This window comes from Balaenoptera acutorostrata, chromosome 3, assembly GCF_949987535.1.
Source record: "Balaenoptera acutorostrata chromosome 3, mBalAcu1.1, whole genome shotgun sequence".
Lineage (NCBI taxonomy): Eukaryota > Metazoa > Chordata > Mammalia > Artiodactyla > Balaenopteridae > Balaenoptera > Balaenoptera acutorostrata.
The window spans coordinates 105,686,908-105,709,937 of NC_080066.1; the positions used below are offsets into that span (position 1 = coordinate 105,686,908).

Here is a 23,030-nt window from a genome sequence, read left to right on the forward strand (position 1 = left end):
CATTTGTGAAGGTGGTTGGAAAGTAGTGTCTCCTATAAATAAGCATATATACAAACCCCACTTTTGGCACTCTTCTTACACGGTCTAAGAGATACATATTTCACTTTTCACCACTACATCACGTTGAAACAGATATAAATGGGGAAGCACACACTTTTCTCACAAAGTGCTTAATGATGCAGTTCGAGGAAGCATTGTGTCATAAGAGCGGAACCACCCGCAACAACTGAAGGATTAGTAAGGGATTACCAGCTCCAGGGAAAAGACAAAGGACTGTGGTTTCCCAGGGTTGTCAACCCCGCCTTTTGTCATTAACTTCAAATACACTTAATGAAAACGTGGAGGCAGTTTCACAGTTGCAACTTATCAACTCCTAAAGCGCTCTGCACAGCCTATTGAAGGAAAAAAAAGGACATTCATACCAATAAAGAATAAAAACAAAAAACAGAGCCAGAGGCAGAGGAAGGAGTGGCATGGAGCTTTTTAATTTGGAAGGCAAAAAGGTTACACTTCATGGAAGGCAGAGGCTGTGCTAATAAATGCTCATTACAAAGTTGTTCTGACACGGAAGCCTGGGAACTCTCTGGGCTCTCCAACCGCAACCCAAATCAGTCGGTAGTAAGCATAAATCTGAAGAAAATCCGTGTGTCCAACAAACTGCCATCTCAAGAGCTCTTCTTATCCAGGGGAAATCAAAAAGTGAACCTTTAAGAAAGAAGCAGAAAGGTAAGAAGAGATACTCAAGGTTTCTAAAAATGTTTTGTGATATGCTACAGACAGGGTCTCGAATTCTTCGATCTAAATTCTAAACCCGTAAAGACAAAGGCAGTTAAGGGGTTCCCAAATTCTGGACAGCATTTAAGCCAGGTTAGAACAACCAGAATAAAGCAAATTTTTGCACTGAACATTTTATAGAGGTATCCATAAAAATTAATGCTCAAATCTGAATTCCAAGCACACGAAGGCATAACTCACTCGGAACTGTAGCCGTGGGTTCTAACGCCACCTCTGCAATTAATTAGCTGCACGACTTTACTGTAAGTCACTCTGACCTCTCTGATCCACAAACCCTCTTTGTGGTGAGAGGATTGCAACTTAGCCTAAAGAGCTTTTCTGGATTTAGAAAGCTTACAAAGCACTAACTTCCAGTTTGGGGGGTGGGGTAGGGGGAGTGGAAGAAGGAAGAATTCGAAAGAAAGTAGAGAAAGAGTCCCAATCTCAGATTTAACGAAGGACCAAAACAGAAGAAATCATTTTGTGTTCACTTAACAGTAAGATTATTTTTGGCAAGAAGGAGGTGGAGAGTAACCCCAAGAGAAGAGGCCACACAGCTGCCAGTCAGATGGGACTGACTGTAAGCTGTGAGGTGGAGCCCAGCCCTGCCCCGTAAACACCTCTAGGGGGGCTGCCCACCTGCTGTGCTCCAACACGGTGTGGCCAGGTGACCCCTTGGCCCTACGGGCCCCAATGTCCCCAGCCACAAGCAGCCCATTTCCCTGCAGTGCGCCATAATAATGTTGTCATCTTCTACGTGCGAAGCTGAGAAAGGTTGGGAAACGCTGTTTCCGAAGAGCTGGGCTACGCCAGTAGGTGAAAGGGCACCACTTTATTTTGTGCATTGGTTCAGGTGACCTGGAGATTCTAGCATCAGAGTTTAGAGGAAAGATCTTAGACTTCTAGCCAGATTGCTTTTCTTCCACTAACAATGAAAGAGAAATGCTACATAATTGCAGAACATTCCTGCATCAGTGGAATTATGAGAAATATGTAAAACAAAGAGCAAAAACAGGGAGCAACAGTGATCACAGTGCCAAATAAGAACAAACACACCTATTAAAACTAACCTATTCACTCCATCAAATGTCTTAAAGCAAACTCTCTGACAACAGACTATGAACTAATACGACACATCAGTTCTAACCGCCAAAGTGAGAGAGGAACAGAGCACAGGGCCACTTCAGTGAAGAGCCTGACACAATGAGGATTATAAAAGAAATCCTCGTTCAGTACAAAAGTCAAGTTTTGAGATCCTATGACAATAAAACATCTTAATTTAAGACACTGGGATTGGTCCAACTAAAAGGCAAAAAATGACTCATGAGAGTAAATCTCTTTGACAATGGTTTTCAGAAAATTCCTATTTACATAGATCTGCTCCTTTCTTTTAAGGCAAAAATATATCTACCAGACAGTACTCTAAAAGCAGAGGTTCTAGGAGTCTTTGAAATATTAGCTCAACAAAATTGGACTATTCACCAGCTCAGAAGAATGATTTCAACTGTTAACCAGGGCATAAAGGTTTCAAGAAACTGACAAATAAAATTTCCTCCCCTGATATCAAGACATGCAAAGTGGAAGACACCTACTGAGAAGAGTTAGCATGACTTCTTCAGTCTATTCACCAAGCAGGAAAGACAGCACCATTCGATCAGCCTGTTCTCATCATCTTAAGAGAAAGCAAGGCACAACACAAAGAACTGTTAAAAAGAATTACTCTCTGTAGAGACACAAAAGATGATGCCAGACAGGGTCATTTCTGTTTGGAATCTGCTTTCCCAGCACCATCTCTATTCAGACACCAGCACTGAGCAGATATGCTCAAATACTGATTTTCCTTCAAATCCATCTCATCCTAGATCCTGGTCACTCAATTAAAACTGAAATTAGAGAAAATGTGAATCAAAGACCATTCTGCAGAAACTCTAGGTTCAGAGCTCAATGTGAATCACTACAATTTCAGAAGGCATGGATCTGAAAATGAAAGGAGCTGTAGAGATCTGCTCATCCAATCCTCTCAATCTTACAGATGAGGAAACCAGCACCTGAGAGTTTGACAGATTTGTCCAGAGCTGTGCTGCCCAACACCACAGCCACTAGCCACAGGTGACTATTTAAGCTGAGTTAAAATTAAATAAAATGAAAAATTCAGTGCCTCACTTAGCCACATTTCAAATGTTCAATAACTACATGTGGGGCTTCCCTGGTGGCACAGTGGTTGAGAGTCTGCCTGCTAGTGCGGGGGACGCGGGTTCGGGCCCTGGTCTGGGAGGATCCCACATGCCGCGGAGCAACTGGGCCCGTGAGCCACAACTGCTGAGCCTGCGCGTCTGGAGCCTGTGCTCCGCAACGAAAGGCCACGATAGTGCGGCCCGCGCACCGCGGTGAAGAGTGGCCCCCGCTTGCCGCAGCTGGGGGAAGCCCTCGCACGGAGGCGAGGACCCAACACAGCCAAAAATAAATAAATAAATAAATAATAATTTAAAAAAGAAAAAAAATAAAAAATAAAAAAAAAAATAACTACATGTGGCTAGTAGCTACCATATTTGGCAGTGCAGACTTAGATTTGCACAATGCAAAGTTCTACTGTACAGCGCCGGCCCAGGGTCACCCTCTCTGGATAAAGTCAGGTCTCCTGATCTGCATTCTCCTCCACCTCTTCCAGATCATACTAAAGATGACCAACTTTGCAGAAACATTTTAGATAGCCTGTCTTCATCCTTTCTTATCAACCTCTCCTAAGTGTTTCCCATTTAAAAAAGAGAAGCGGGCTTCCCTGGTGGCGCAGTGGTTGAGAATCTGCCTGCCAATGCAGGGGACACGGGTTCGAGCCCTGGTCTGGGAAGATCCCACATGCCGCAGAGCAACTGGGCCCGTGAGTCACAACTACTGAGCCTGCGCGTCTGGAGCCTGTGCTCCGCAACAAGAGAGGCCGCGATAGTGAGAGGCCCGCGCACCGTGATGAAGAGTGGCCCCCGCTTGCCACAACTAGAGAAAGCCCTCGCACAGAAACGAAGACCCAACACAGCCATAAATGAATAAAATTAAAAAAAAAAAAAGAACCGTGTGCTCTGACATATCTCAAAATGGTTCCTTTAAAAAAAAAAAAAAAAAAGAGAAGCAAGCTTAATAATGTTAATGGAAACCTTCTAACAAAATGTGTATATTCATCATCCAAAAGTCTTTGAACATAATAGAGAGGAAAGAATATAAAAGTGTGAAGTCAAAGTATCTGTTATCGAGTTCCCACTCAGTCACTTATTAGTTCCAGGCCCTGGACAAGTCAACTTAAATTTCACCAAGGTTTAATTACCTCATGTACAGAACGGGAACACTGCTATTTGTCTACCTCCATCACAGGGTGGGCCGTGAGGATGACGTGGGTTGATGTGTGTAAAAGTGTATGTGGGGACTTCCCTGGTGGCACAGTGGTTAAGAATCCGCCTGCCAATGCAGGGGACACGGGTTCAAGCCCTGGTCCGGGAAGATCCCACATGCCGCCGAGCAACTAAGCACGTGCGCCACAACTACCGAGCCTGCACTCTAGAGCCCGTGAGCCACAACTACTGGAGCCCACGCACCGCAACAAAGAGTAGCCCCCACTCGCCACAACTAGAGAAAGCGCGTGCACAGCAACGAAAACCCAACGCAGCCAAAAGTAAATAAATAAATAAATAAATTTATTTTTTTTTTTAAAGTGCATGTGGAGTGTGAGTACTGCAAGCCTGGTTATGTGACAGTTGTAAAACATTTGATAAATGTTGTCTAATTTTGTAAAAGGCCTTATACAAACACCATGCATTTTGTTATAGACAATCGCACTTTTGATGGATGATGAAAACCTGGTAATATGGATAAAAAGCAACAACTGAAGGTAAAAAGCAAGAAGAAAAATAAAAAGCAAAGCTCAACTGAGGATCTGCACAAACAGCATGATCCTCCTCAAACACAATGGGACTATCGTGAATACTATGAATCAGAGGCTGTAACAGCTGCAAGAGACCCTGATGACCATCCTGGCCAATCCCCTCCCTGTGCACATAGGGAACTGAGGGCTCAACGACAAGCTTATTTCTCCATTCAACTAGTTACCAACACAGCAAAGTCTACAACACAGGTCTTCCGACTTCTAGCCTCACGCTCGTGCCCCACTCCACCGTCCCTCGTGTGAATTGTTCCTTTGGCATCTTTCTTCCCCAGCACTTTCCTCATGTCTTAGCATCCGCATCACCAATGATACAGCTATTTTACACAGCATTTTGTTGCAGCTGAAAATGATTTACTCATTCATACACTCATTCGACAAACATGCATTGTGACCGTTAGCCCTGTGCTAAGCTCTGAGGTCCACACCCTGTGGGAATTTAACAGTCCAGTGGTAGAGACAGGAAAATGAATGGTTTCATAACCATGTGGTATAAGTGCAGCGTTAGGGGCATGCACAGTGGACCGTGAGGGCCCCAAGAAGAGGGTCTTATGCAACCTGGGGGCAGGATGACTTGCAGTCGGAATCATCTGAGCTGCAAGGCTAGAGAAACTAAGGCAGGGAATGAACTTCATAAATAGAAATCTATGGGAATTCCCTGGCAGTCCAGTGGTTAGCACTCAGCACTTTCACTGCCGGGGCCCGGGTTCCATCCCTGGTCAGGGAACTAGGAACCTGCAAAACGCAAAGCTTGGCCAAATTTTAAAAAAAACACACAAATCTACTTGAAATTCTCTTTTTTTCTTTTTCTCTCTTTTTTTTGGTAGTTTTAAATGAACCAAATACCAAATAGAGCACAATCACCAATTCAAGAATCATCAATTATTTGGGTTTTTTGTAAATAAAATAAGCAGATTCAAGGTTTTAAGAATAAGTAAAGAATCTCACCCTCCAACCAGGAAAAAAAAGGGGGTTGAGAAAAGATTATGCTAACTCAAAATACTTTCTACAAATTTAGAGTAGTTCCCTTTTTGAGAACTTATCTGGTGGCTAAACCTAATTCAATATAAGGTGAAATGTCACACAGAAAATAAAATGGAAACTAACCCCCCCACCCAAAAAAATTAAAGATGACTGCCAGCAGGAGGTCATGCTGAGAGCAAAAACAGGTCTACAAGAAACCGGAAAGGGAGCTCTCGAACTGACAGATCAGAAAAGGAAATAAAAGGTCAACCTCTGGGTCACCGTGCACTTGGTCTTCCCTAGGTGACAAAGGTTGCATGCCCTTTTGTGCCTGACTGACACCGCCCACCTCTGGCCAGAATGTAAAGCAAGCCCCACCCAACACCTAGGCCCGCTTGGACCTCTACTGCCCTCCTGTGACTGGAAGAAACTAGGTTTTATCACAAAGGTATCTGTGGTTTCTTCCCCCAAACTCAGCTTCTCTCGGGCTTTGTAGTACCTTCTCTCAGCAATGAAATGTACAAGCCACTGGGTGGCAGTAGCGCCTAAGAAATAACATTTAGATCCCCTTCCAGAGGTAACTTTCTAGATTACTACAGTACTTTCCTGATGAATTCAAAAAGCCAACGGCGACTGCTTGTTTGTAAATAGTACTGTTAGTCAGTTATGTTCTGCCCAGCCCTGTAGCGCCCTCGCTCCAGCCGGGATTAAACACTACGAATTTTTAAAGACCTGTGGGAGAACAGCCTCCACCATAAAAACAAAGCAACACTAACAAGGTTTCAGCACAACCTGGTGGCAAACAATCGCCCTCAGGCTGAGCATATGTCCAAGCTCAGGTCTGTCCCCTTGTCGAAGCCCTGTTCACTTCTCCCTCTGATCCCAGAGGGATCAGTCATCATGAACTTTCCTTCCCAAGCTGTGACCCAATGTAGCTAAGTCCCTCTTTTCTTCATTTCCCTTCAGAACACCTGAGATAGGCTGACATTTTCTGAAAAGAATTTCACAAGGAGATGTGGAAAAACAAAACAGGAAATATTTACAGATAGTATGTAAATCTTTAAATATTCAAACCTACTGAACTTCTATATAATGCATTCATTCAAAATAGATTACTGCCAGCTAAGTGCCAAACACTGATCATCACTTTAGGTGTGCATGGATTCTCCCAACTCAGAAGCTCACTAGGAGCATTTTTCATTTTTGCATTTTCATTTTTTTTTTAATAAATTGATTTATTTATTTTCGTTTTGGCTGCATTAGGTCTTCGCTGCACACAGGCTTTAATTGCGGCGAGCGGGGGCTACTCTTTGTTGCAGTGCGTGGGTTTCTCGTTGCGGTGGCTTCTCTTGTTGCAGAGCACCAGCTCTAGGCGCAAGGGCTTCAGTAGTAGTGGCACGCAGGCTCAGTAGCTGTGGCTCACGGGCTCTAGAGTGCAGGCTCAGTAGCTGTGGCGCACGGGCTTAGTTGCTCCATGGCATGTGGGATCTTCCCGGACCAGGGCTCGAACCCGTGTCCCCTGCCTTGGCAGGCAGATTCTTAACCACTGCGTCACCAGGGAAGCCCTGCATTTTCATTTTTTTTTTTGAATTTTATTTTATTGTTTTTACACAGCAGGTTCTTATTAGTTATCTATTTGCATTTTTTTTTAATAGTAACCTTTTATTTATTTATTTTTTATATATTTACTTTTGGCTGGTGTTGGGTCTTCGTTTCTGTGTGAGGGCTTTCTCTAGTTGCGGCAAGCGGGGGCCACTCTTCATCGCAGTGCGCGGGCCTCTTCACTATCGCGGCCTCTCTTGTTGCAGAGCACAGGCTCCAGACGCGCAGGCTCAGTAGTTGTGGCTCACGGGCCCAGATGCTCCACGGCATGTGGGATCTTCCCAGACCAGGGCTCGAACCCATGTCCCCTGCATTAGCAGGCAGATTCTCAACCACTGCGCCACCAGGGAAGCCCTGCATTTTCATTTTTATGATAATCTAAAAAACATTATGAGTCTATTCTTTTCTCTTTTTTTTATTATTTTATTTATTTATTATTTTTGGCTATGTTGGGTCTTCGTTGCTGCAAACGAGCTTTCTCTAGTTGCGGCGAGCAACTAGAAAGGGCTACTCTTCGTTGCAGTGTGCGGGCTTCTCATTGTGGTGGCTTCTCTTGTTGTGGAACACGGGCTCTAGGCGTGCGGGCTTCAGTAGTTGTGGTGCACGGGCTTCAGTAGTTGTGGCTCGCAGGCTGTAGAGTGCAGGCTCAGTAGTTGTGGTGCACAGGCTTAGTTGCTCCGTGGCATGTGGGATCTTCCCGGACCAGGGCTCAAACCAGTGTCCCCTGCATTGGCAGGCAGACTCTTAACCACTGCACCACGAGGAAAGCCCCTATGACTCTATTCTTGACCACTGGAATAGCCACTTATACCAGTGCTGCCAACCGAACAGCTAACTTTTACCACAGGTTTCTCACACTGCCATCTCTGGACATGTTTTCAGGAGGCCACAAAAGTCTGAAGTTTGGAAAAGGCTGTGTTAACAGATGTAGGTTTTACAATAGTCCTAGCTGAACAAAAGTGCCATGAAGACGGTCAAGTCTTACAGCAGAGGGAAGGAATGGGGACTGGAGGGATTCAAAGGAACTGCAGCTCAATCTACAACGCTTCATCTGTTCAAAACCTGTTCACTCCAGGTGGTGGACACACAGCGGTGTTTGTTATATTCTTCTCTGTACTTTTCTGTATTTTTTAAATTGTCATACAAGCAAAGAAAGTATTAAAGGAAAGGACGGTGATAAAAATAACTGTGGTAATTTTTTTTTTTTTTTTGATGTGGACCATTTTTAAAGTCTTTACCGAATTTGTCACAATATTGTTTCTGTTTTACATTTCGGTTCTTTGGCTGCGAGGCATGTGGGACCCTAGCTCCCTGACCAGGGATCGAACCAGCACCCCCTGCATTGGAAGGCAAAGTCCTAACCACTGGACTGTCAGGGAGTCCCTGTGGTAACTTTTTAAACACATTTCTTTAACTCTGCAATTGTCAAATACTTTATAGTAAGCAACTTTAAGCAAAAATAGATATTAAAAAAATTTTTTGACATCAGACTGGATTACTAGATTTAAAAGATTTCCAGCAAGGTTCTTTGAACCTCAGTTTCGCATCTGTAAGTGGAATTACCAAGCCTGTCCCCATAAGGTTGTTTTGAAAATAAAATAAGACTTAAAGCCTGGCCCAAGTGAGCACTCACTATCTGTTAACTTCCTTACTTCTCCTGGAATAAATTTCTTTAACTCAGTGCCATTTTCTTTTGATATGCTTTTTCACAGTAGCTGCTGTTTTAAATGTCACCCCCAAATTCACACAAGAGCAGTAAGCTATAGATGTTTATTCTTTTTATACCCAACTCTCAACATACTTGTCAAATATGGAGAATATTCAATCTGTTTTGTTCTACCTTCTGAGTTGATATAAATATTGAAAACTCACTCGAAAACCATTTTAAAAGTGTTTTAGCACACTGCACATAGAACTGAGTTAGAAGCACAGAAAAAGGGCAAATAAATGTATATTTGAAAATTGAGGGCAGGACAGTACAGTATATGTCAAACTGTGATCATTTCACAAATGATCTCTGTGAAAAACCCCCTGGGGAGTCCCCCACAGAAGGATTTCACTACGAATATACTCTCTATAGAATGATTTAACACTGCAATCTGGGACTGGAAGATTGTGCTATACCTTGGGCCCATAATTCCCAGCTGAACAGGTGGCCCTAGATCGTTGATAGGGTCTGCAGTACGCAGTTTCTGCTGAGCCTGCTTTTTTGTCTCTGTTTTTGTCATGATTTTGAAATACTAGCCTCTCTGCTGCAGAGTCCTCCTCCAATCACGACAGCCCTAGGAAATTATTTTTCATGATTTGGTATCTCCCTGATCCTAGAGAACAAACATCCTTGAACTGTTTGCTCTGTCCCCTTGTTAAAGCATACAATATGACTCATCTAGAAAAAGTAACTAGAAATTTAGAGTAGGGCAATCAGAAGACTTATGACCTTTCCAGCAAGGTTACTATCAGAGCCCAGGGGTTACTCAGGATGTTCGCAGGTCAGTGCTGCTGGGTGAATTTTCTAGCTGTACTCAAGAAGCTGTCATTGGTCAGGCACCCTGTCTGCGGCCTCTGCTCCCAGGTGGCACGGCGGCCCCGTTCTCTGGACCGCCACAGCACTTTGTTCAGGTCTTTAGTGCGGCTCTAACTGCTGTGTTTACATGCCCTTCTCCCCTTCTAGACTGTTCACTGCTTGAAGGCAGCCACATTTTACTTTTCATTGTGTTCCCAGGATCAAGGCATTGACTAGCACATGGGGGAACAACTCAAGTCCTGATTGGGTCTCCAAAAAGTTCAACTGTATTAAGATAGTAGAAAGAAGTGGTTCACAACCTCTTTCACTGATATAAACCACCTCTGTCAACTTACCACTGCCAAAAATGAAACCTTACCTGAACTAACAGTACTGTTTTTGAGACAATATCTATGGAAAGGATTTATGTAATATATTAAGTAACTGATTGTTTCATGCTAGAAACTGAAGTAAAGTCCTTGTCGCATTATTGCATTCACTTTGTCCATGGCTGCTCTACCTCTTGTGTTAGATTTCTGATTAGTACAAAAATGATAGCTTTCCAAGTTGTGATAGAAAGAGGTTGGTCCTGGGATATCCTTCCCCCAAAGAGGGTAAGTTTCCTAAGGTTCTCGTTTCTCTACCCCAGTAATAGCAACATTTAATTTTGTAGGAGAAAGGCAAAGAATAGAGTGCATTCATTCATCAGTGAGCAACACGGGATACTGAAAGAGCACTAGGCCAAGAGCACCATTGGACTAAGGCGCTACGCTGCTTCCACTTAGCTATGTGGCCAGGGAAGGCCAGTGGATTGTTCTGGACCTCTGTTTTCTCATATATAACATAAGTTTTAAGATAGAGTCAAGGGACTTCCCTGGCAGTCCAGTGGGTAAGACTCCACACTTCCAAGGCAATGGACATGGGTTCCATCCTTGGTTAGGGAACTAGGATCCTGCATGCCGTGCAGAGTGGCCAAAAAAAAAAAAAAAATATATATATATATATATATATATATATATATATATACACACACATACATACACAGAGAGAGAGAGAGAGAGAGAGAGAGAGAGAGAGAGTCTCAGAGCTTTTAGGATTCTGCTTAGGAGGGAAGGATGGAGGGGAGAGCATACCACACATGGAGAGCCCAAGCAAAGAGGGCTTTTCAACTTCTGTCAATCAGAACAACTCGGCTCCACTGCTGAGATTCTATATGAGTTTACTTTAAAAAAAAAAAAAAAAAAGAGCTCTATTGCTAAAAAAAGAAAACTGGCAAATGACCAAATGGCATCTCGTCCTATATGTTAAAGTGTTCTCCCAAGCTAATCCAATTTTCCCATTAATTTTTAATTTAGCACATATATAAGCAAGCAGCCATTGTCATTCATTCGGCATATGCTGGATGTCTATCAGGTGTAAGCACTATACTAGGTACTATGGGGACAATGGTCCGGCATTTGAAGTCATCTGAGATCAAAATCAGAAAAAAAATTATAGAGCAAATCTAAAAGCAAAACTTACAATTTATGTCTCTTCCAAGATCTCAGAGTTATTTTCATGGAGTTATTGGTGCAGAAATTGATGTATTAGCTACAAGCAAACTCTCATTTTCTGTTACCTTAACGATTTGCAGAACAGTGAGAAGAGAAGGCAACGACCAAGAGCAGCAGCACTGATGAATCATGATGATATTAACACATACTCTGCAGACCAATATGGAAAATTCTGCAAACGTCTTATCAACAATATGGGAACTCTGACAACCATGATCAAAACCAGCCCCTCCGATTTCTGTTTCTAAAACCAACACTATGTGACAAGCACTAAGATCATCACTTACATTCTTCTAGTCTCCTACGCCTCAATTAAGTAAATGGGAATGATTCAGCCAACGAAGTTCATGACAACAAGGTGCAGGATGGTGCTGGCAAAGAGAAAATCAGCAAAGGCTCGCTCCGGGGAGATGCCTTGGAAATCCGCTTTGTTTTGTGGGTTGATCTGTATTCTCAGACAAACTGTACAAGAAGAAAAACACAAAAGTGATTATCAACGAGTATGAAACAAGTATGACTAATGCACACACACATACCCTCTGATCCAACAATTCTGTTCCAGCAGAAATGACACATAAGTCCATCAAAAGGCACGTACAGGAATGATACCCATGATGGCCCCCAACTGGAAGCAATCTAATGTCCATCAACAGTAAAATGGGGAGAATTCCCTGGCGGTCCAGTGGTTAGGACTCGGCGCTTTCACTGACAGGGGCCTGGGTTCAATCCCTAGTTGGGGAACTGAGATCCCACAAGCCAAAAAAAAAAAAAAACAGTAAAATGGGTAAATTATGGAATATGCATACAATAGAATACCATACAGCAATGAAAAAGGACTTCACAACATGGATGAATTCTGCAAATATGATGAGCAACATAATCCAGATGCCAAAACATACATGCTTTATGATTCTACTTATATAAAGCTTAAAATTGGCCAAAATCAATCTACAGTAATACAAATCAGGACAGTGGTTTTTATCGTTCACAGGAGATGACTTGGAAGGCAGGAGGAGAGGCCTCTAGGGTACTGATAATGTTCTATATCCTAATCTGGTGATGGCTAAAACGGTGAATTTAAAATTTCATCAAGTTGTACACAAATTTTATGCTGTTAATTGTTTAAGGGAACAATACGACTTCTCAGAGTTAGGCTAGAAACCAAAGGCTTACTTAGAAAAAAAAAATATTGATATAAAACCAAAATATCTTTAGAACTCTCTTATCTCCAGAATTAAGTTTATAATTATACCTAGATCAAGATGTAGTTGAGGCAGTAACAAAGGGGCTAGGCTGAATGACCAAAAGTTATAAAATTGTGAATTATTTCCAACAGAATGTGTACATTAGACAGCAGAGATGCTTATCCATGAGGACCTCACAATAGTAGATAATCTTTGATCTCAAAGTTCTAGCAGCTGCTTGTCTCAAAAAAGGCAAGAGATCTAAGTTACATGACGCTGACAGAGAACTCTCCACTGCCACACCCTGTACCCTTGAAGATTCCAACCTAATACCATAGCCACAGTCACCATTTGACATGAAAAGAAAGCTCTAGGAATACACTTTTCCAAAATATCTTTATACCTGTTACAAATGATTACACTACTTAACCCAAATTTGCTTCAGGCTAGCATCCATTCCATCACTAACCAAGAAAAGGCAACAGACTGAGATCTAACCCAAAGGTCAGAAAACTACCAGACTGGGCTTCCCTGGTGGCACAGTGGTTAAGAATCCACCTGCCAATGCAGGGGACATGGGTTCGAGCCCCGGTCCGGGAAGATCCCACATGCCGCGGAGCAACTAAGCTCGTGCACCACAACTACTGAGCCTGCACTCTAGAGCCCGCGAGCCACAACTACTGAGCCCGCGTGCTACAACTACTGAAGCCCGTGCGCCTAGAGCCCGTGCTCTGCAACAAGAGAAGCCACTGCAATGAGAAGCCCGCGCACCACAATGAAGAGTAGCCCCCGCTCACCACAACTAGAGAAAGCCCGCATGCAACAACGAAAACCAATGCTGCCAAAAATAAATAAATAAAAAATAAACAAATTTTAAAAAAAAACTACCAGACTACTTCTTCAGAGTCCATCACCATGACAACAGAGTCTTCATTATGCTTAAACATGCAAACAGTGTGGAAAAACCCCGGATCTTTTCAGTCACCTGAACCCTTCAAAATATGAAGGACACTGACTGAAGCAAGAGCGACCAATTAAAATCCCACTGTGGTGAGTATAGCTTGGTTCACCCATTTGGGAGAGCAACTGGCAACATCTATTATATTTTAAATGTCTTTTGAGTAAAGAATTTATCTTAGAGAACAAAGGCATTCTAACAGCATGTTCGTAAATTTGGAAAAAAAAAGTGAAGACAGTCCAAATGACATTAAGGGGATTACTTAAATAAATTACACTACAGACATGCAATAAAATCCCATGCAATTATTCAAAAGAATGAGATTAATTTGCTATACGTTGACAGTAAAGATATCTACGATATATTAAGTGAAAAAAAGCCAAAAATATTACTACCTTTCAGATTTCTCTTAAACTGCATATACACACACACACACACACACACACACACACACACACACACACACACACAAATAACTATTTTCTCATTTATTTTAGTTGGAATCTAGGAAAAAATCTGGAGAAAGAGATACCAAACAGGATTAACAGCGGCTATTGGGGTGGAAGATGGGAGTAGAGTAGTGCTTCGAGAAATATGAGGGGACAAAAGGAAAGAGAAGCTCCCCATGAAGGTAGACAAAGAAATGAATTGATGTGTTATTATTATCATAATCATAGTAACCCAAGTTACTTCAATGACAACATAAGAATCAGAATCGCACGGAGATGCAAAGGACCCTGAAGGTCCTGAAGACCAACACCCCATCTAATGCACAAAATACCCAAGAGGTGGCGGATATGGGCATGCCAGGGGAGGCTGCATGAATCAGCTAGGAATAGTTCCAAAGTATACTCACCATATCCAGAATCTGATAAGTCATCCCCAGGTGCAGAATTACAAACCATCCAGAGACTGTTACTGACAGAGGCAGCAAATCCCTCAGATGCAGGGATATGCTGCCTCTATCAGTAACACAGGCTCTGGACAGTTTTTAACTCTCAAAAAGGCAAAGAACACCTGTTCAAAAAGCTCCTCCACAGAAGATCCTTCCGTCCTTCCTGAGCACTTCCAAAGATGGAAATGTACTACCTCCTAAGGCAGCTTGCTCCATTTTAGCAGTTCTAATTTATCTCCTTAAATATTCACTTAGTCAGCAAAATATTTACTGAGCATCTACTATGCGCCATGCACTGTCCCAGGTGCTAGGACTATGGCACAGAACAAGACAGACAAGAGTCTGGCTCCCAGGGAACTTACACTCTAATGGAGAGAAACATAATAAATGACAAAACAACTAAACAAGGAAATATGAGGTAGTGATATGCGCTATGAAGAAAAGCAAGGTAATAAAAGAGTGACTGGGAAGCTATTTCTTATTTGGTGGTCACAGAAGGCTTCTCTAAGAAGGTGCTATTTAAGACCAAAATTTGAAAGACAGGAGCCAACCATGCAAAGATCTAGGGGCAGAGCATTCCAGATAGCAAGAACAATCTTGGTCACACTGACCAGACTGTAGGGATCAAGGGCAAGAAGGAGACAAGGGCCAAATCAGTGGGGCTTTGTAAGCTTCAGTAAAGAGTCTGGATGTAGTTCTAAGTACAATGGAGCAATATTTCAAAGTTTTGAGCAGATGAGTAAAATAATCTGATCTAAAATTTTTAAGGATAGTAGAACTGCAATGCGGAGAATGGTTTGCAAAGTTCAAGAAGCCAAAGAGTTATGCAGGAGCCAAAGAGCTCAGGTAATGGTAGTCAAAAGGGACAGAAGTCAAGAGATACAGGCTGTATTTAGGAGAAGACAGGGCTTGCTGATGTAATGGATGTGGGAGATAAGAGAAATCAAGGAATCAAGAAAACCTTCTAGGGAATTCCCTGGCAGTCCAGTGGTTAGGACTCTGAGCTTTCACTGCCGAGGGCCCGGGTTCAATTCAATCCCTGGTCGGGGAACTAGGACCCCACGGGCCGAGCAGCCGAAAAAAAAAAAAAAAAACCTTCTAAATTTGTGGCTTCAACAACTTAACCAAAGCTGACACCATGTACTGACTAGCGAAGAGGCAGATGGCTAGGCCGCAAGGTTCAATCTGGAGTTGTGTGTTAGACATCAAGTGAAGATGTCAAGTAGGCAACTGGACTTACTAATTTGGAATTCAGGGAACAGGTCAAAACTGAAAATATAAATGTGGTAGTTGTAGTTATATAGACATTATTTAAATTCACCTATGGGAAAGAAATACAGAGGTCTAGAACCATGCCCTCAGACCAAGAAGCACCTAGCACAAACAGTAGGAAGGAAAAACCAGTGAGGTGAGAAGGAACAAGCAGGAGAGTGTAGTGCTGCAAAAGCTTTGAGAAGAAGGTACTTCACTCACTCAGAAGGAAGCAGCCAACTATGTTAAGTGCTAAATGTTGCTGAGCATTCAGGCAAGGTGAGGTACGTGGCCATTAGATCTGGCAAGATGGCAAGAGCAGTTTCACTGTAGTGGTGGGGACAGACCACCACCAAGAGTAGGTTAAGGAATGAATGGACGGTGAGAAAGCAGACACAGCAACTACACAACTATCCTTTCAAGGAACTCTGTGATGATGGAGCAAAAAGACATGTAATAGTAGCTGAAGGGTATCTGAAGTCAAATTAATTTTTTTAATTGGACGATACTAGAGCATGTATGTAGGATGGGAATGATCCAGTAGAGAGAAATGAATGATGCAGAATGGAGGGATGATTACAGAAGCTGAGTCCCTGAGTGAGCAAGAGAAGACTGGATCCTCTGCACAAGTGAAGAAGCTGACCTCTGACAGGAAAGGGATATATCATCCACCATTACAGGAAATAAGTCAAAGAGTAGGGGGTCCATGTGCAGGTGGGCTGCTATGATTCCGTGGTAGGAAGATGAAAGGACTTCTTTTTTAGCAAAAAAATAAATAAAGCAAGATCATCAACTGAGAATAAAGGAAAAGAGAAAATATAGATGAAAGTGAAGAGAGAAAATATGAAGCATATTTTGGAAAAGCAAATATATCAGGGAAGTATTATAGGACCACTGGGCAGGGTTGAGTGCCTACTTGTGTTCCTATTCTCACCAATACTTCTCCATCACAGCACTATATCCAGGTTTACTTGTCTGCATCTCCCACTAGATTATAAACTCTGTGTGAGTAGAGATCATGTCTGCGTGTTCCACAGTTAAATCCTCAGTACCCTGGCACGGAACCTGGCACATAATTGCTCAATATTCCTTAACTTATTATAGGCATGCTCACAATTTAACATACAGTGTTAAGCACTGAGGATGCAGAGATGAAAAGAGCACTACACCACTACAGTGTAGTGAAACAGGAATACAGGAGAAAGACCTAAATCTGAAGAGCCAGGGAAGGGTTCAAACGGAAGCAGCACTTGAGCTGAGATGGCTGAGAAGTAAAGGCATTTTCTGGGCAATCAAACAAAGGTGAAATAGCTTAAGACATCTCGGCATGTTCAGGGAATAACAAGTAATTCAATAATGCTGGAATATAGAGTACAGAGGAGGCGGAGACGAGATGAAGCTGGAGATGTGGCCGGGACCAGAATATCAAAGACCCTCTATGCCATTAAAATTTTTTTTTTTTTTTTTAGAAATTCACGTTCTTATTTATTGATTGATTGATTGATTGCTGTGCTGGGTCTTCGTTTCTGTGCAAGGGCTTTCTCTAGTTGTGGCAAGTGGGGACCACTCTTCATCGCGTTGCGCGGGCCTCTCACTATCGCGGCCTCTCTCATTGCGGAGCACAGGCTCCAGACGCGCAGGCTCAGTAATTTGTGGCTCACGGGCCCAGCTGCTCCACGGCATGCGGGATCCTCCCAGACCAGGGCTCAAACCCGTGTCCCCTGCATTGGCAGGCAGACTCTCAGCCACTGCGCCACCAGGGAAGCCCTAAAATTTTTTTAAATTTCTCTTTGGGTACAGACAAATTTTATGTGGGGAGTAGCCCAATCAGAGTTGCAAGTCAAATCAAGCCTGCAAACATAGTGGAAGATGGAGTGGAGGGAGAGAGATGAGAGCGTGGGAGATCAATAAGGAAGATTACAGGAGTCCAGATAAGAGGTATTTGAGAGCCTGAGTGACAGAGGATGAAGAGGTAGCAAGGGATACAAAAGAGGTTTAGGAACAGGACTGTCAGGCATAAGGCTGGCAAACTTCCAATCTCCTGGACAACAGTTATGGGCCCAGAAATCTAATAGATAATTTCCAAAGAAATGCTGGACCCCAGTCCACACAGCCCAAGATTTCCCGTGAGATAGAAAACACTCTGAATTAGGCCTCCTTGCCTTTCAGATTCAAACTGTTTTTGGATCTGTAAACTAGGGGGAACAAAACTACTTTTTTTAATCCGTAAATATTTCACATAGATGAGAAAACAGAGACCAAAGTTGTGAAATGACTTAAAAACGGATTTCAAGATCAAAGATTTATTTTAAGGACAGTCTTATTGTTTTCCACTCATCCCTCCAAAATAGCACTTTAAATGAGCAAAAAGAGGGATTTCAGTTAGGTAAAAAAGGAAACTAGAAGGGCTGCCAACACTGACATGCTACTCTGAAAAAGGGACAGATGTCCTCCTCTAGAGAGATCTAACCACAAGATAAACAGTCAGCTGCTGAGGATGTATGAAATCTGTCTGAAAGAAGACAAATATTCTACCTCTGAAGTCCTTTTAAAGCCTACTATACTGTAAACTGTTGATCCAAAAAAAAAAAGACTTCTCAATGGCAATTTTCTACCTCTGTCTCCTTGAAACCATGGTTAAGTGTCCCAGTCACGAGGGAATAGAAGAAAACAGACCATTTTCATCAGGCCCAAATAACACCAGGCTTTTTAAAAAATGTGATAGCGTCCTATATCAGTTTAAAATGTACTAATCAATTTCCAAAGAACATATGCTACATAACACATGCAGAAGGAATGGAAGAGAACAGACTGCCAAAAAAGAAATTAAGGGAACCAGACTAAAGAACTTTTCCCTCCAATTCATCCTACACATTAACACCAATTTTAAGTCTCTCCTTTACTTAAATCTAAAACTTTTTTTTTTAATTTTTGAATCCTTAGATACATTCCTATTACCTACAGGATAAAACTCCTTGGCCTGGCACTCAAAGCTCTAGCATCCAGCACTACCTAATCCTTCAACGTAATCGCGTACAATTCCCTTTCTCAGCCAAACTGGCCTCCTCCATTCTCTTCCAATAGGAAACACAACTCGGGGAAGTTAGAAACCTCAGCACTATAAATAAGTACAAGCCTTCCCTTCCCAACAACCAGAACAAAGGATAAACTCCAAGTTTAAAATTTCCCATTAAAACCAGTATCCAGGGCTTCCCTGGTGGCGCAGTGGTTAAGAATCCGCCTGCCAATGCAGGCGACACAGGTTCAAGCCCTGGTCCGGGAAGATCCCACATGCCGCAGAGCAACTAAGCCCGTGCGCCACAACTACTGAGCCCGCGTGCCACAACTACTAAAGCCCACGCACCTAGAGCCCATGCTCCGCAACAAGAGAAGCCACCGCAATGAGAAGCCCACGCACCACAACAAAGACCCAACACAGCCAAAAATTTTTAAAAATAACAGTATCCAGTTGAGGATCTGAGCTAACAAATGGCAGCAGTGGATTTAGTAAGGTCAGGTCTGTCAAAAGAAATGCAAACGATACCCTTCCACAGCAACTCTGAATTGTCTTGAATCCCTTCTTTTCCTGAAGCAACTTTCATTTCCCTGACCCAATTACCAATTATCCAACACCTATGGACATCAGAATCCCCCAAAAGGACCTCACTATTAAAGTGCCCTAAAAAAAAAAAAAAAAAGTGCCCTTTCACTAGGCATTCTCTTCAATGACAGGCCATCAACTTCTCATTGAGGAGGAGAGTAGGGGGTCTGCCAATTCAACTTTAGCCACAACATTCTCAAAAAAAAAGACCTGGCACTGGAAAAATTATCTGCTCAAAAAATCTTCTTACTTTTATCGCACCAGTAATCTGCAACTCTAGTCCACATCCACTCTTCTGCAAACCACTCTTCCACGTAGCCCTGAGAAGTCATTCTTAACCCTAGAAGCTTATGAAGCCAGGGTGACTTCAGCACAGAGAAGGCTTTTTTTTTAATCACCTTTTAGGCCCCGCCCTATTCCTACTCTTTCCAGACCTGGAAAACAAAATCAGACATTCTCAAGATTCCTTCTCCTGGGACTTCCCTGGCAGTCCAGTGGTTAAGATGCTGTGCTTCCAAGGCAGGGGCTGCGGGTTCAATCCCTGGTCAGGGAACTAAGATCCCACATGCCATGTGGTGGCCAAAGAAATAAAAAATAAATAAATAAAATAAAAAGATTCCTTCTCCTGTCTGGCTAATAAAATTCTTAGTCATGAACAGTATTTTACAGGAGGAAGGAGGAGTCTAGAGCAAAGAGGGTAGGGTAGTATATCTGATGATGGTAACATATAAACTCCTATAGACCAGGATGCTGCTACAGAGAACCAGGTCTTGGTCATCTAAGCCAAAATTCAAAGATGTACAGGCTAACTCTGCAACTCCAGGCCGGGCTTACTGAACTAGTCCTTAAGTCCTTAGACTTATCTTAACTTGAGAAACAAAGGAGAAGGCAGAGTATCTCTGGCATGAGTCTGAACTAGCAATTTGAATGTGTAATAAGCATTCTATAGGTTTCTAACTTTAAGCTGCAATTAAGACTCCACTGTAGGGCTTCCCTGGTGGCGCAGTGGTTGGGAGTCTGCCTGCTAGTGCGGGGGACGCGGGTTCGGGCCCTGGTCTGGGAGGATCCCGCATGCCGCGGAGCGGCTGGGCCCGTGGGCCACGGCTGCTGGGCCTGCGCGTCTGGAGCCTGTGCCCCGCAGCGGGAGGGGCCGCGGTGGTGAGGGGCCCGCGCACCGCGATGAAGAGCGGTCCCCGCACCGCGATGAGGAGTGGCCCCCGCTTGCCGCAGCTGGGGAAAGCCCTCGCACGAACCGGAGACCCAGCACAGCCAAAAATGGATGGATAAATAAATAAATAAATAAAATAATTTAAAAAAAAAAAAAAAGAGTTCCCTTCCGAGAAGATGAATGTTAACTTAGTTCTGTGAAATAAAAATAGCTTTCTTTAAAAAAAAAAAAAAAAAAGACTCCACTGTAAATGAAGTCTCCAGACAATTCTAACGCTGTATTTTGTCTATGCCCCAATTACACTGTAAACTCGTTCAGGACAAGAAACATATACTAAGTGTATCCCCAAAGCTTTTACCATACCTTGCATGAGATTCAAAACACAATTTACAATGTGACTGTTGATGATCACACGTGGAAAAAAAAAAAACATGAATTTTGGCATGTTTTCCAAGTCATGCAGCAGGTGATACCATGACTGGAAAAGTTCATGTGGTAGCCACCTATAAACCGTACTGGCCAACACTCCCTGGGCCAAGCCTGGACTCAGTATTCACTGAATCCCTGTTGAGCAAGAAAGGTCAGATTTTGGCAAAAATATATGGGGACAGTCAGCTCTCGTTAAATATGGCAGTCTACAAGGTATCAAATTTGCTGGGAATCAGAATAATAAAGCTAAAATAGACCTATGTGAGTGAAAACTGAGTTCAGGATAGTGAAATGACAGCTCCAGAGTTGGGTTTTCCATTTTAAAAGTTTACCAACTTCAAAGTTGTGTTAAAGCTAAGTGAAAGGTGGGAGTTTTCCATGGACCAATATGAAGTGAAGTGGACCACCAGGTTGAACAGCAACATGAAGGTGTTTCCACATTTAATCCCAGCTCCTCGGCGGCTCTTTGGTATTAGGCACGACAACCTGAATGTGCCTCAATTTCCCCATTCACAAAAAGAGGGCAATGCAGGTTCCTCTCTCAACTTCACGAGGCGGTGGTCTCATATAGAGAGACGAGTACTGTGGGAATAAAAGCACGCATCAAAGTAACACATTATAACTGATATCACTTATAGAATCATTACCCGCTAGGATAAAACTCCCCACACAGGAGATGAAGCCCGAGAGGAAAGAGTTGAAGGGGAAGGTCCCCACGAGGAGACAATAACCGAATTGCAGCGCCCCGGTCAGCAGTATATACAGGAGGTACGCGTCCAACAACTTCAGACGCTGAGGAGTGGAGCTCAAGTACTCTTCTAAGAACCGCGAGATGACCGACAACACCGACGCCGACATGACTACACGCTCGATATTCCGGCCGGCGTACCCCACACTCCTAGCGGACCCGACGACCACACCGGATGTAGTGTCGGCGCATGCGCACCGCTAATAACCAGCTCCGCCCTCCCCAATTTGCTACTTTGCGCAGGCGTATAGGTCGGCCAAGGCACGAAACAAGTAATGCGCAGACGCAGAATATATCTACAGAATGAGAACTACAGCCAGAGAAAGCTAATGCGCCTGCGCAACGGGTCTGTCCGTGATCTGGAGACGTGTATCTTTTTGCGCTATTTCCGCCGTCATGTTGGTGACGCCCACAGTTACTCCAGCAACAAGATAGTGTGGGAGGAAGAGGGGAAGAGGTTTTTCAGCGGACAGCGTTCTCTTTGGTCCACCAGCGTCCTCAGAGATGAACTATTTGGATCTGCTTTAAGGCAATGTCTGGCTTTTCCCGGTTCAGTACCCGCTCGGTCCTAATTCTGTTAAGGGCGCTAACTGCAGATGCCTGTCCCAGATCATTAGAGCAAGTCAAGTTGCCCCGCAGTGAGAACCACCGCGGCCGGTCACTGAGCAGGCATCAGTTTAGACTTGGTTATTGGAGGAGAGAAGTGCGGAGCGGGGTTGGGGAGCTCGACCTCTACCCGGGCCTGAACTCGATTTGCGATCTGGTCCTTGGGGACGCTTACGAATAAGCGCGGTGGAACCTAAGCCCGCAGGTGTTCATTCATTCAGCAGACATTTATTGGGTGCCTCCTCGGGCCCACGTTCTGCTAAATTGTAGTTCGTTATGCTAGAGTGTAGGTATCCTCAGGGGAATCTGATATAGTCGTAAAAGAGCTGGTGATGGGCAGGGGCGGGGAGAAAGTCCATTAAAGTGCATAGAGTATATGATCAAGTTTAGCAGCCTCCTACTCCCAAGCTGACATCTTGAACCCGTCGTACTATCCCAGGATGTCAGCGCTAAAAGACCTGCAAGAGCATTGCCTGGTGCCTGGTTCAAGCCCTACCCTCTCCAATTTATTTTGCAGAGGAAACTAAAGGTTTGAGGTTTTGTATTTTAACAAGTGGGATTAACTATTTATACTTAGCGTTTTAACTTTTTTGAAAAATAAGATCCACCTTAGTTTCTGGCTTTTGCTGCCCTTTTAATTTAACATGAATCTGACCTTCCAGACCTAGTTCATCTCACTGTCAGCTGCAGGTGGTACATAAACCAGGTACTTTTTCAGCTTATTAATAATTTTGAACTATCCTAGGTACTGAAGCAAAATTCCTAAAACAGCAAGTAAACGACAACCTTCCTTCATTTTCACTTCTTATTTGTGTTTAAACTGGAACCAAATCAGCATCAACAAATGTACTGATTATCAGTCATGAG

General features: G+C 43.3%; 1 protein-coding gene across 1 annotated transcript; it reads right to left on the reverse strand.

Annotated features, from left to right (window-relative positions):
- Nucleotides 1-463: 463 nt before the first annotated feature.
- DAD1 (defender against cell death 1) lies at nt 464-21,745 on the reverse strand. The gene is made up of 3 exons (XM_007180525.2): nt 21,457-21,745; nt 11,611-11,785; nt 464-705 (listed from the first exon to the last, which is right to left on the reverse strand). Exons 1-2 carry the CDS (start codon nt 21,665-21,667, stop codon nt 11,655-11,657), a joined length of 342 nt encoding a protein of 113 aa, XP_007180587.1. The 5' UTR covers nt 21,668-21,745; the 3' UTR covers nt 464-705; nt 11,611-11,654.
- Between the last annotated feature and the right edge of the window lie 1,285 nt (nt 21,746-23,030).